At 39.3% G+C, this 13,647-nt stretch overlaps 1 protein-coding gene across 2 annotated transcripts in view; it reads right to left on the reverse strand.

The window, feature by feature from the left end:
- grb10b (growth factor receptor-bound protein 10b) overlaps positions 1-13,647 on the reverse strand; it is a 78,547-nt gene that overhangs the window by 44,068 nt on the left and 20,832 nt on the right. For both annotated transcript variants that reach the window (XM_088084034.1, XM_042489627.2), the window contains one exon: positions 4,948-5,044. In XM_088084034.1, the coding sequence (XP_087940160.1) occupies positions 4,948-5,044 (97 nt within the window). The remainder of the gene's footprint in view (positions 1-4,947; positions 5,045-13,647) is intronic.

A 13,647-nucleotide genomic window follows, 5' to 3' on the forward strand; every position in this document is an offset into this window, starting at 1 on the left:
AGTACATGAATGACAGATATCAAGCACCATATCATAACTGTCATCACACAGTCCTGCTGTCATGGCTTAAAACGCTCCCTGTGCTGCATGAGTCATGTAACTTCCCTGCAGCTCAGGGCGCAGGACAGCTGACAGCTGGATCATGCGAGGTGGTGCGAGGGTCATGCCACTCTAAAGCAGCTAAAAGTCCCACAGCTCAGCGGAAAGCTGACGTTGGAAAACAGCAATTTGATTGATGTAAAAACTTAAAAGAGCTGGCTTCAAAGTGAGCCCCTGAGCCTGGCGAGGAATCGGTTTCCTATGAAAAAAATGTTCTAGAATGAACAACAACAACAGGAGCCACAGGTTAGCAGGCTAGTAAACATTCCCATCTCTGCACGCAGCAGCATAGCTTTGTGTCCACAAGTGATGCTAAAAGCTCCCTGCTGAAAATGTGGCCTTTGTGGAGCTTTTCCTGAAAACGTGTCAGGTAGCTGTATTACAGGTGCCCGTGAATCACTGGTGGTTAATCTGCAGGTATTAATAGTGACAGGTAAGCTGGAGCAGCTACTTATAGATAGCCTGGAGAGCTAAAGAGCTATATACCACAGGACACAGGGTTCACATGAGGTCATACACAAGGCTAAGGACAGGACAGGACACCTGTAACACAGAGCAACATTACCTGCATTCAGCAGCAGTGGTAACAAAAACATGTCAGAAATGTTTGGGGTTTTTTTTTAAAACCCTTTTCTAGAACAACAAAATCAAATACTTAACAAATGCTATGAGGAAAAACCAGAAACTACATCAAAAGTGAGCAAAATTCTAAAATAGTACTTTTACCCAAACACATCATCTGCTCATCATCCGTTATCCCACTAGGTGAGACATGCACCCTCGAGCTACTGAGAGAAAATAAGTTTCCTCACAAATATGACCTAGTTTGGCCTCTGGAAGGGGATTGGCAGAGCTGTTTGCGCACAAAGAAACACAACCCTTAAACTCAGGCACAGATGTAGGATGTTTGCGTCATTATCAGTCGATACAATCCCAATCACTTGTGCATGTCACAATCGAGCAAACAAAGGTATGCGTCATGCACCCAGGTGTAAGGCTGACAGATTGATGACACAGACAGCATGCAGGCAGGCAGGCAGGCAGGCACGCACACACGTACGTACGCACGCACGCACGCACGCACACACACACACACACAAGATATAAACTAATGAAAATTTAGAGCAGGGAGAAAACTATGGTAGTTCATTCTGACATGAAGGACATAAAACACAAGTTATGCCAGATAATTAGCCATTTATAGATGTCATGGCACACCTGGCCTTACAATATGACTGCATTAATTCAATCTTTTCAAAAACTGCACACAAAGCTACAGATGGTAGAAGAGCTAGAAAATAAACACCTTAGCACAAACACCCTTAAGAAATCCTAAATTCTAACCTTTTTAAACCCGAAGCAACATCGCATTTCTTGTGCTGAATTGCCAGATGGTTTTCACAAGTATTTAAACTTTTGAACGCCAAGAAAATTGGTGGGATTTCTTTCCATAACATGGGAAAAAGGCAATAAGCAACTCGGTAATAAAAGTTTCACAAAATGCAAAAAATTAGATCAAGAAATAAAAAACTAGGGAAAAAAGAAAAACACTGGGGGTGAGCTATATTTGTAATGATCACAATAAAATATTTTAAACACTTTTTCCAGGTCATTTCCTCATTGTTCTTTTTTAAACTTTTTACTAATTTTAGGGTTATTTTCAACTTTTCATTAATTTCTTGCTCATTTTCAGGTTATTTCTCCTGTAATTGCTCATTGCCTTCCTCCCATGTTTTGAGAGAAATCAAGCCAAATCACTCAGGTTTCAAAGGGTTAAGATGTGTGATTATCCTGCATGTTGATCCACGTGGTTTAATTCTTGGTTGATACTGTGCTTTGCTAAGTTAGGGATAAGCTAGGGCTATAACAAACTTACAAGTGATTAATGTGACAATTATTTTCTTGAGTAATTGATTAATCTCTTATAAATTGCCTGTGGAAAATACACATCATGACATCATTATATAGTTTGTTCTGTCTGATAAATGATCCAAAACCTTCTGTTAATTCAGTTTACATACGACATAGAAAACCCATCAATCCTCCACTGAGATGTTAGAACTAGCAAATGTTTGGCATTTTTCCTTGTCCTTGAGTGCCCATATATTATTCTGTTAATCCGTACAGCTCTTAACTGTACTATACACAACACATTTTTCAAATATAATGGCTGTTCACCAAATTTTAACAATAGGTAATACACAAACTACATGAGTGCTTTATCTGTGGTTTAACATGTATAAGTGAAGACATTTGTTTTATCATCAGTCCTCCTCTATCCATTCTGTCCAGATATAAACTTGCTGTGGAAGTCAGCACCAAATCTAAAACTTTGATGGGTCACGGGACACAACTGATATTACTGTTCTCATTTCCCCCATGCTTTAAGTTCATTTACTCCCCTTCTCCTCTGACATGTTTGGCCCCCTCCCTGCCACCTCTTGAACCTATAAGCGGTTAAATTAGGGGTGAATAGGAATAGCCCCAGCTTCCTCTATTGTCTGAGCCACACTAAACACTCACTCCATTCATTCCTGGACCTAGAAAGTTACAGGCAACCAAAAAAAGAGGAGTGCAAATGTCACGACCTCATCACCCCACACAAATGAATACACATATCATCATTAGTGTGTCTGCTGCAGTGTGGAACAGGATGTAACTGCCTCGCCTGGGTCGTACATTCTGGCCAATGAAATTACTAAATAAGCATTACACAGTCACATTTAAGATGATTTCATCTCGCTGTTGTTGGCTTTACACTGAACTCATGACTGAGTATGCTGGCATCTAAAATGCTCACTTATGTCATAACTGAAGTTCAAGACGGGGACCACATCTACTACCTACTCCCATTATCCCTTCTCTCTCGTCTCTATCCGTCTCATTCTCCAGAACAGACCCTCGTCCAGAGGTCATGTTATCCCCAGGGCACATGAAGTCCCAGAACCAGGAGCAAAAAGATCACAGGTTCTTCACCGCCTGCTGTCTTCCTTATACTGGATAATTCAATCAAAATATCTCCTTTCTCGTCCAGGAGTGATTTTCTTGGATGCTGTCTTACTTCAAATATGTTTTACTAACAGAGAAAAGTTGGTAGTTTTTTGACAAAAATCTTAAAGCAAGGTCCATTTACTGTCTTTTTCTGGAGCTTTCAGGTACGTCATGGTCGTTATTGACACTATTTGAATTGACTTTTGTTTCATATTTGTTTGGCTCAGGCATCAGACCATTGGTGTAAGGTCTGAAACAGAAAGGCATGCAAACTGTTGGCTCTGGTGGATCTACTCACTGAACTTTACTTTTAAGGTATGATGAGTAGTCCTGGGCAATATATTGACAATACTGATATGGTGACACAAAACTATTTATCATCTTAGGTTTTAGATATCATATCTTATCCTAAGAGTTTTCTTTTTCTATGTTTAAGGGCTGTATTAAAGTGATGTAATTTTCTGAACTTACCAGACTCTAATATTTGCTTTTACCCACTTAGTCATTATATCCGCACTACTCATATTTTTCTTTTTTTTAAACTCTCTTGTGTACATTTTTTTGAAAGTACCAACAAGCAACCAAGCTTCTCATTCCAAACATATGAAATAATGGCAGGTCGTGTTCCAACAAAGCCGTACTGTTCCCTACAAAACTAATAAGTTTATGGCTGTTCCAGCTTAATGGCAAGCACAGCAAGTAGCTGGTGGCTCTATTGCAGCCTTTTAAGAATGAAAAAGTAGGTTTACTGGAAAACATGTTTAATGGCGTCAGCAAGGATTATAGTCCTAATAATAACACCAAAAGCAGTGGAGCTAAATTCAAAATCTCCTCACAAATTAAACAGACTTTAGGGAGCAGACATAATGAAGCTTGTGAGGCATTCTAAAATGGTAAAAGTATTCAAAAGTGGCAACTAAATTGTCACCCATTACTTGGGGAATTAAAAAAAAAAAGATTGAGACAGGGAAGGAGGAGATCTGACAAAAATCTAAATGGTCTGCAGAACCAGTGCTCATAAATCAGGCTCCCAACACACGTCTGGCATAATCTACTGTTAAAAAAAAACTGGGTATCCATCCAAAATATCATTATTCAGACAGTGTAAGCAAAAAAATGTTCTTTGGTTAAAGTCATCTCTGTTTGTCTGCCTCTCCAGTCCTCCTGAGTTCCCTCCATCCTGGCTGATCCTGAAAAATGACAATGTAATTTCTGCTCCATTTATTTCCCATGCCAGGGCCAAGCGTTCTAATTCAATCGTTGAGTCCTCGCAGACTCCCCGCCCTTACCTCCCATGCTGAGCCAATATTGTGCTTAAATCTCATGCTCCGATTGTCATGGTTGAACCCTGTATGGCACAATTAGATAGACGGCGTAATTATAATGGCACCCTGTGTCCATGCAGATCACCCTTTGAACTGCTGAAATGTTTACAGCGGAAGAGACCCAAATATATATTATCCCCCTCGACCCACCCCTGGCCCCGTGCAGGATAATGAGCATCAAGCCGCTCTCCACACTGTACTGAGACGAGGGACACACACACGCACGAACCTATAGTACATAGTACCAGATTTCCCAGGTAGTTTCTATGACCTTTTTCTTTTCTCTTATGTAGGAAAACAAATAGATCACAAACAGCAAGCTTCTGTTACACCAAGTCAATGTACAAGTCCCAGTAGTATCATATGACATGTCCCACTAATATGTCAAATCATATGTAATTTGATGTCAGAGCATAACCAAGAATGCTTTTCTGTGTCATACAACACCAGTGTAACTCGACTGGTTTAGTGGGCAAGCATCAGCACACACACACAAGCACACACACATTTCCATTGGTGGTGGTGGACCAACCTTGATGGTTAGGAGAACTCCGATTGGCTGACTGCTGGAAGCTCGGACCAATGAGGTCAGCCTGTCTGTGATTGGAGGACCGGTCAATATTGTCCTGCTGTGGGAGAAAAGAAGCAGAAAATAAATGAGCATGTTGCTGCCCCACGGAGAACTCTGTTACATTTAACCAACATTGTTTGATGTGTACAGACAGTCCATGAAGTCCAATGGCATTTTAAAATGGTTCAGAGTTCCTAGACATGGCCTCTCACAAAGTAAACCCACAAACATTGCTCCATTTTAAAAATATGATACGATTTAAAACTATTAGTAGCAGAGGTATAGAAACTTTGGGATTTCTCTGCATGTGAAATCACAATGTTACATTATTTTTCTCTTATTCAAATAAATGAGATTATTTTATTCCAACTAGCTGGCATACATTTAGGGAGACACAAAATTTTTTGAGAAAATGTAGAAGAAACATACATGATGGTAAACAAATTGTCATGCATCGACACATTAGAGCTATGTTACATTGACAGCTGCAAAAATAAAAAATAAAAGATTTGCTGTTATGTTACATTAATGTTAACCATATCTACAGAAATAACTAAAACACTTAATCTTGTTACACATTACAAAATTATGTGACTTTTAGTGAAACTTTTAACTTTCCATGCCTGGAAAAAGAAATTGTGAAATTCCATGACTTTTCCTGGTTTTCCATGAATGTGGGAACCCTGATGATTACATACAGAAACAGAGAATATCTGCACTTGCTATTATGTTTTTAATGCCATTATCTTAAGCGATTGACAATAAATCTGTATCAAAACAAAAAGTAATTATTATTTATTATGTTTAGGATTGTCATGGTAGCATGCGCAGACTGTATCTTGACATCTGTAGAAACTGATATAAGCTGAAAATGTAAGATAAAATGTGATCACATGAACCAACGACCCCATTTTGGGTTCTCCATAATTATATCTAAAAGGAAGAAGCCATTTTTTAATTACATATTATCTTGTTATCTTGACAAATCTGCCTTTTCTTTTCTCGAGTATTGACATAAATTACCCCATTATCACAAGAAAAGAAGCCTTTTTATTTTGAGATAACAAAATAATAAACTCGTGATATAATGCTATTAAAGAAATGACTGAGAGCACGGCTGTTCTCTTTGTTCTCTGTTCTGTCGTGAGGTACATACAACAGTTTTTTTAAGAGAAAAATGCTGTTATGCAGAGATCATAGACCCAGGCCTCCTGATGAGTGCTCACAAATTCAAGCATGTATTTCAAACACAGACTAGTAAAAAAAAAAAAAAGTACTTAGAGCTGCTGTGGTCATAGCAATTGTACAAGTGTACAAGGAAGAAGGGGACACAGTAGTTTGCCCACAATATTTGCTGAGTTTCAGAACCACGTTAAATATTGGCTTTCTAAAGGTAGTATGGCATGCTGGATCCAAAATTCAAAGTGAGGGGTGGACACATGCTGTTTATCAGTACATAACTTAACATTTTATTTAATTTCACTCTTCTGACATTTTTCCTGTTAGAACGCTACAAGTACATTTAAATATACAATTTAGGCTGCACAAATGAAAAAATGTGGTATTGCAATTATTCTAATGGACACTGCAATATACTTCACAATTTTAGACCCATTTCATTTTCAATGAAAAATATATGAAATGATGATGATGTCTGCACTAAACAAGCACGTTACCTCACATCTGGAATATTTTTTGAGGGTCAGAGCATTTCTTAGGCATCTCAGTGCTTCCTTTAAATGTTATGTTGTAATACATTTCACCTTTGTCAAAAAATTGCCGCTCCAATGATTTTGGATATTAAATTCAGCTTTATTGCGATTTTGATAAAATTTGGATTAATTGCGCAGCTCTATATACAACAAGTTCAAAAGAGTTGGAACTAAGATGTCATGTCTACGCCGCTACATCTTACAAACAGTGTGTGAATATGGCCAGGTGTGTATCAGAGCACAGAGGACCAGCATTTTCAGATAACATTTAATGTCCTGGTTTGACCTTTCTTTGTCAAACTGCTCAATAATTATAAATTCAACACTAAAAAGTTTCTAAACACATCTGATTGAGAAGTGGGAACAGCACACGCTGGGGTGGACTAGTGTGTACTCAGCGTCTTGTCCACAGCAGACCTCCTCCAACACCGTAACAAACGCGGTTGCTTGTTCCAGTTAATTTTCAGCAGTAACAGACAATGCAATTTTTTTTTCTAGGATAGATGTTATTCCACCCATCTTTCTATGATAGATGCTTTTTGCCTTGCATTAATTTGAGTTATCTTTGCTGCCTCCGGAGCCTCCAAGTTACACCAATTACATGATGATGGTCCTGGTACCCTTCATGTAATTCTTTTGACTCAAAATCAAATCCATTTCCTGGACAGTGTCTTTTTGTTCATTTTTTAACTGAATGGTGTTTTCCTGCCACAGGAGAACAAAGTTCATCACTGCAACAACTAGGCTTTCTTTACACACTGCCTTGCTTCCCTTGTCTCAGTGTAACACACACACACACACACACACACACACAAACACACACACAAACACACACACACACAAACACACAGAAATCTTGTAATATTCCCGTTGGCAAAATTTTTTATCCATAACAAACCAAAAGAATTGTAAGTAGCAGCTACTTTTAGCTGAATTTGAAAGGTTTTAGATACATTTTACAGCGTTGTGTCTCCTTGCACCAGACAGCTTAAAGACATTCCTGAACAAGCCACTTTCAATGTAAAGCCAAAATTTGTCTACAGACATAATTTCCCAAGTTTTCAAATTAAAACACTTCAAAATTCTACGGAAGCTATTTAAATTTAAAGAAACTTTACTAACAAGACTTAATGAGCAGTTCGAAGACAATGACTCACTGTGAGCATAAAGCTTGAAGTACAATTCCACCCTGATGACTCCATTCTTCAAAATAAAGGCTCGACTAAATACTATGGAAATATATAATCATTAGTGTTTCTCCCTGACGCCTATACTGGTGCCTACATTCGGACTGAACTGGATGTAACTGGAAGTTCAACGTCAGCATATGGTTCTATTCACCACCACCCCCAAACCCCTCTTCTATACCAACTAACCCAACCGCATCCAATCATTACATTGCATTGCATTGTTCAGTCTTTGTATTGTTTTGTGTTCCAGCCGTCTTGGCTTGGATCGAAAAAGGGATCTCGGAGCATAATTAGACTAACCTGCTTTTGAAATAAAAAAAATCGGGAAATAACCACCGCATCACCCCATTTGTTCCCATGACAGCAAACCTCGTCATCGACATGCACCGTCTGGGGGTCCAGCTACCAGACTGTGACTGATCCCTACCCAGTCACCCAAACAGCACTGGGACGCTGTTTGGTTGGTGGGATGGTACAGCACAGTGTTTGTGTGTGTGTGTGTGTGTGTGTGTGTGTGTGTGTGTGTGTGTGTGTGTGTGCGTGTGTGTGTGTGTGTGTGTTCAGGACAGGATGGTCATGGTTCAGCTTCATCGAGCAAAAACGTAGGGACTCTTTCACACCATATACTGGTCTTGAATGCTGTCTTGAATGCTGTCTTGCATGGCTGTCTGGGAGTAAATGAGTTAACACACACACATGCATACACACACACACACTAAAGGACTAAAGGACCTTTAAAGCACACCTTGATCTCTTTTGTGGATCTTCCCAACAAAAACCCCCAAACCCAGACAGCCTTTGATGCCTCTAAAGACAATTCACAGAATGTTAACTTGGGGGTTTAATCCTATAAAAAGTGGCCATTTAGCATAATTCTCAGCCGTGCAACTGGATAACTCTGCATTTGGGTTATAGCTTTATTGAAGCCTATACAATAAAGACCACAAAGGGGCAGAGACAATAAGAGCATAAAAGCTGACATTTCTTCTTTTTTTTGTCTGCTGAAGAAAAAAACACACATGTTCTTGGTCTTTTTTGTTGTTCTTGCATTTTTCCATCTTGCTTCTCAGTGTCTCTCACATTAATTATTTCACGTACAGACACAAAGCATGGGCGTGCGCACGCACACGCGCGCGCACGCACACACACACACACACACACACACACACACACACACACACACACACACACGTTGCTTAAGTTCTTAGAGAGGGGTCAAAGCAGGTCCAAGGGTAGGCCAAGTTTTGACAAGCAGCATACAAGAGCCCTTTCATATTAATGAAGTTGAAAGGAACTCCAAATAAAAGTCAGGGGGTTGAGGGTTCAGCTTTTTAAAAGGGGTCAGTGGAAGGCTAGAGTCAAGGTTAAGGCACTGCAAGCAGGACAGACACAAAGGTCTGGAGATGGAGCATCAAACAAAAAGTTAAAGACTGAGACGCCTGTCAAAGCTACGAGTTTAGAAGAGGTCAGACTGAGGTTAAATGTTATGACCGGGGATTGAATATGAATCAATACTTGGCTTGCTGAGAGACTTTTGGCTATGTAGGGACAATTGAGAATGGTCTTGTTTCATAAGAACATTTCATTTACATTTAGCTAAAACTAAATGTTCTCAGAAGGCTTTAGAGATGCGGAAATCCAATCCAAACAGTACCCCGACTTGGTCTGGCAGAACTTTTTCGTGCTAACAGCGCTAACCATAGACAGTCCTGTTACAACATACATGAACACTAGACAGCAAGAGGAAATCCCTTCTTACATAATTAACTAGAACGAGTTCAGGAGGTCACACTAATGTCTGCTCCAGTGCTTTGTTTATCTGTTTGTTTTTACAGTAGGAATTTAGCTGCTGTCCCTGACCAGCTGAGCTGCTGACAAGCCGTGCTTTGACACTTATTTACATTAGTTCATTTAGGTTTGTCTGATTTTTTTATAAGCTTTTCTTTTAATTCAAATGAATCTATTAAAGTTGGCATCTTTATATATACGTGCATTTAAACATTGGCTTAATGTATAAAGACATCATCTTAAAATACACATGTACTTAAAAATGGCGTATTTATACATTAAGCTAAGTCTGAAAAGCATTAGCTGGAAACGTCACTTCTGGTTGTGCTATTAAATGGCACTTGAGAGAGCTACAGCGTGCAGACTTTTTTTCATGTTTTTTATTGCTATGCTTTTTGTCCAGCGCCTGCCTTTAACAGTTTTTGGATGTGTGCAACTACTTTGCTTTTAAGGATAACTAGGATAGGAATTACACTCCTTAGTTGTCTAAAGATAAGATGTTTTAACAGTGACTGGGTGAGCCTTACCTGTTTTATGTTAATTTATAGCATAAACATCTTGGGTTTATGATGTGAAACAAAGCCCAAACATTTGTTCTCACCTCATTCGGAGTTTGGTGCATTTTTGATTTTGAATAGGGACCGTTTGTTTAAGTGCCACTGACAAAAATGTCATAAAAGCAAAATTAAGTTTTTATAAATGTTGTGATTTTTCTGCTTTCTTTCTTTTTGTGTGTTTTTTAGGCTTCAAAATAACACTTGGTTGATGTAATTATAATAAACTTGTAGATGTGTTATTAAATTGCACATGATGGAGCTAGAGTGTGCAGACTTTTTCTCATGTTGTTTATTCTGGCTTTCCTCAAGTAGGCTTGAAAGAGGAGTCACGGTCTCAGATGATGTCACATAATTTGGGTACAGCACATGCGCAGTGAAATCTGGTCAGCAGTTGTCAGGCAATCAACACATAAGGCCAGGCAGCTGCAGACCACATCTCACTGTGCATGTGCTGTCCCCCCATTATGTGACATCATCTGAGACCGTGACTTCTCCTCTTTCCACCCTCCTTGGTTATCTTACCAACCCTGCAGCGAGAAATTCAGACATATTTCTGCCTATAAATGCAGTGACAGGTATATAATTATGCTGTGATGATCTGTCCGTGACAGTGAACTGTAAAAACTGGGTGGATATGGTGTATGAAGGAACACTTTTGGTGTTGACTATTAGTCACCCCTTCTAACGCTGAGTTTGTGAAGAAAAGGTTGTTTTTCATACTCCATTGGAATTTTTTTTGACCTCTTGCCTCGTACTTTGATCAGTTAGTTATTTTGTGTTGTTGTGTGACTTTGACGTTTTAAAGGGTTAGTTTCAGTTGTTAACGGTCTTTGTTTTGAGGTCAACAGATAAGTTTCACTATCAGTTCAGATCCCAGTCAAGATGGACTGTCTGTTTTGGAAGTACTGTAGCATACGACTGGATAAATGAGACTTGGATTACACTACATGAGTTGTGTGAAAGTCTGTATGTTTTGATATAGTTTTGCTGTTGTCAAACGAGGACCTCTATGACTTGTATTCATCAAGTTTTTGGATTTTTCGTTCCCTGTGGAGGCATGTCAAACAAAAACCCATAATTTTCTTCACCTTTTCAACTTTACACAGGGTGAAAAATTAATATACAAAAAATAATTTGGGGTGGGTGAAGTATTCCTGAAAGTTATCACTAACTGAATCAAAGCTGAAAATGAGTCACCTTGACCTCAAAACCATGTCCACACTGACACAGGATCGAAAGATCTTCTTACAAATGCTATGAAATACTCACATCGCAAAACAAATACAATGTTCTGGTATCTTGGAATACAGATTATGTTATGGGAAAACACACAATCTTGTTAATGTTTAGCCCCAGATAAAACATTATGACTATCTCAGGCTCTCGCATGGCAAAAGTTATGCTCATGTGCTGAACTCTGCTTGTTTATCCAGTGCTCCAGCTTAGATTTCGGGAAGCTTAATACACTGGAGGGCATACAGGACGTTTATACATGACAATATTATTTTTTGGCATAAAGAGACTCCTTGAGCTCTGTTTACACAGCATTTTACTGTGAAATCCACTGATATTTTACTATATATGAGGGCCCAAGTTATTTTTACATTTATGTAACCTTACAAAGTGTATTATTGGAACTGTAGATTTATGGATTAAGGGTTCTTTAATCAGCTATCAACCTGCCACAAACAATCATCATCAGATTTCCATCGCTCCGCACATACCATCATTTATTCAACGGTCACGACCATACAACAGAAACGAGATTAAAGTGGCGATATAATCCCTCGAGTTTAGCATGAATGTTATCTTCACTTGAATCTGTTTTGAATTGCTGCTGCAGTTTTATCGGGGAAAATCTTCCATAAGCCTGGAATTTCACAGTGAATGGGTTTTCTCATTCAGCAAGTCAAGCAGCAGTCAAGGTACATCTGTTATAGCTGAATGCTTTGCAAACAGACGAGTGAGTGTGTGTCTGTGCGCGCGCACGTGTGTGTGTGTGCATGTGTAAACTAGTGTGTGTACATTATGGTCTGTATACTGTAGCTCCAGCAGCATCCATCCAAACCATTGGCAAAGATGAAAGAGCAGAAGGATCCCTCACTATTCAGATTTTAAAGCCACCTTTAATAATGGGATAGTCCATGTCTGCCAAACAAAAAAAGAGTGAATTTACAACAAAATCATCCAAAATGACAAAAAAAAAATGCTGAGGGCTTTGTGTGTTTGAATGGTAGCTAGAGCAGTGTGAATGCAATAAATACATGTGGTGAGCAAAGCAGATTAACCTCCACATATTTATACTGCTCTATTTTTGGACACTATATAGGATTCACTGTGCCAAAGGGGGTGTTGCCTCAGCTTCAACTGAAGAACGATTCGTGGTGGTTTTGTTTTTGTTGGGTCACTTCCTTAAACTGATCTGTTATTAAACGTATGGCTCATTACAAATTATGCACTGAACAACATATGTGGATTAATCTTTGCAGCTGAAGCAATGAGGCAGAAACACAGACACAATTTACAGACAAGCAACCCTGACACGCACACACGCACGCACGCACGCACGCACGCACGCACGCACGCACGCACACACACACACACACACACACACACACACACACACACACACACACACACACACACACACACTGCCTTGTGTGTATCTTTGGTTTCTGTCTCTCTAAGCTGTGGAGATCTGGGAGACTTGAGCAGGCTGAACTCTCTGTCCTCCAGCTCTGCGGTCAGAGGTCACAGATAAAGCCACAGCCCAGATGACGAGCAGACAACAGGCTAACCTCCGATTAGGCTAATAGTGCTACTGCCCTAATACAAATGTTTGGAAGACCTTTGCACCACGGAGGCTGGTGGGAACAAATCAACCAAACCTAAAACCCTATTGATGTCCAGAGGTCAGGTCCGCCCTTGCTCAATTACAAATCAGATCATCAGAATAAAGCTGCTGTAGAGGCCTTTGTTTGTACTAAATGCTCAAAGTAAAATGGTTTACTTTATCCTGAATGTAATCCATATACTCTCATACAAGAATATTGTCAGTGAAAGTTCAATGTAACCAATAAAGACTGGATTCGCAGACAAAGGGTGTCTGCATCTTGATCTCACACAGTGATACAATTTGGTTGCGCACAGTTTTAAAAGTTTAAAAGACATATTTCTGACTCCGAGACTGAATTTAGGAATTAAGAAGAATATATCCTAAATTTATGCAAACTTTCTGTGTCCAGGATACACAATTCAGCACAACTTGTTATTCTCAAGTCTGGACAATGGCTCCATGGTAACAACAACAATAACAATAGGATGCCACTAACCCTGAATAGCGAAACAAAAACAGGAATAGTGCAAGAGACTGAGTGAGCTTCTTTAGTTAATATCTGCAAGTATGTTTCTATC

The sequence above is a fragment of the Plectropomus leopardus genome, chromosome 11 (assembly GCF_026936395.1).
Source record: "Plectropomus leopardus strain MGB_pleo_1.0 chromosome 11, ASM2693639v1, whole genome shotgun sequence".
Lineage (NCBI taxonomy): Eukaryota > Metazoa > Chordata > Actinopteri > Perciformes > Serranidae > Plectropomus > Plectropomus leopardus.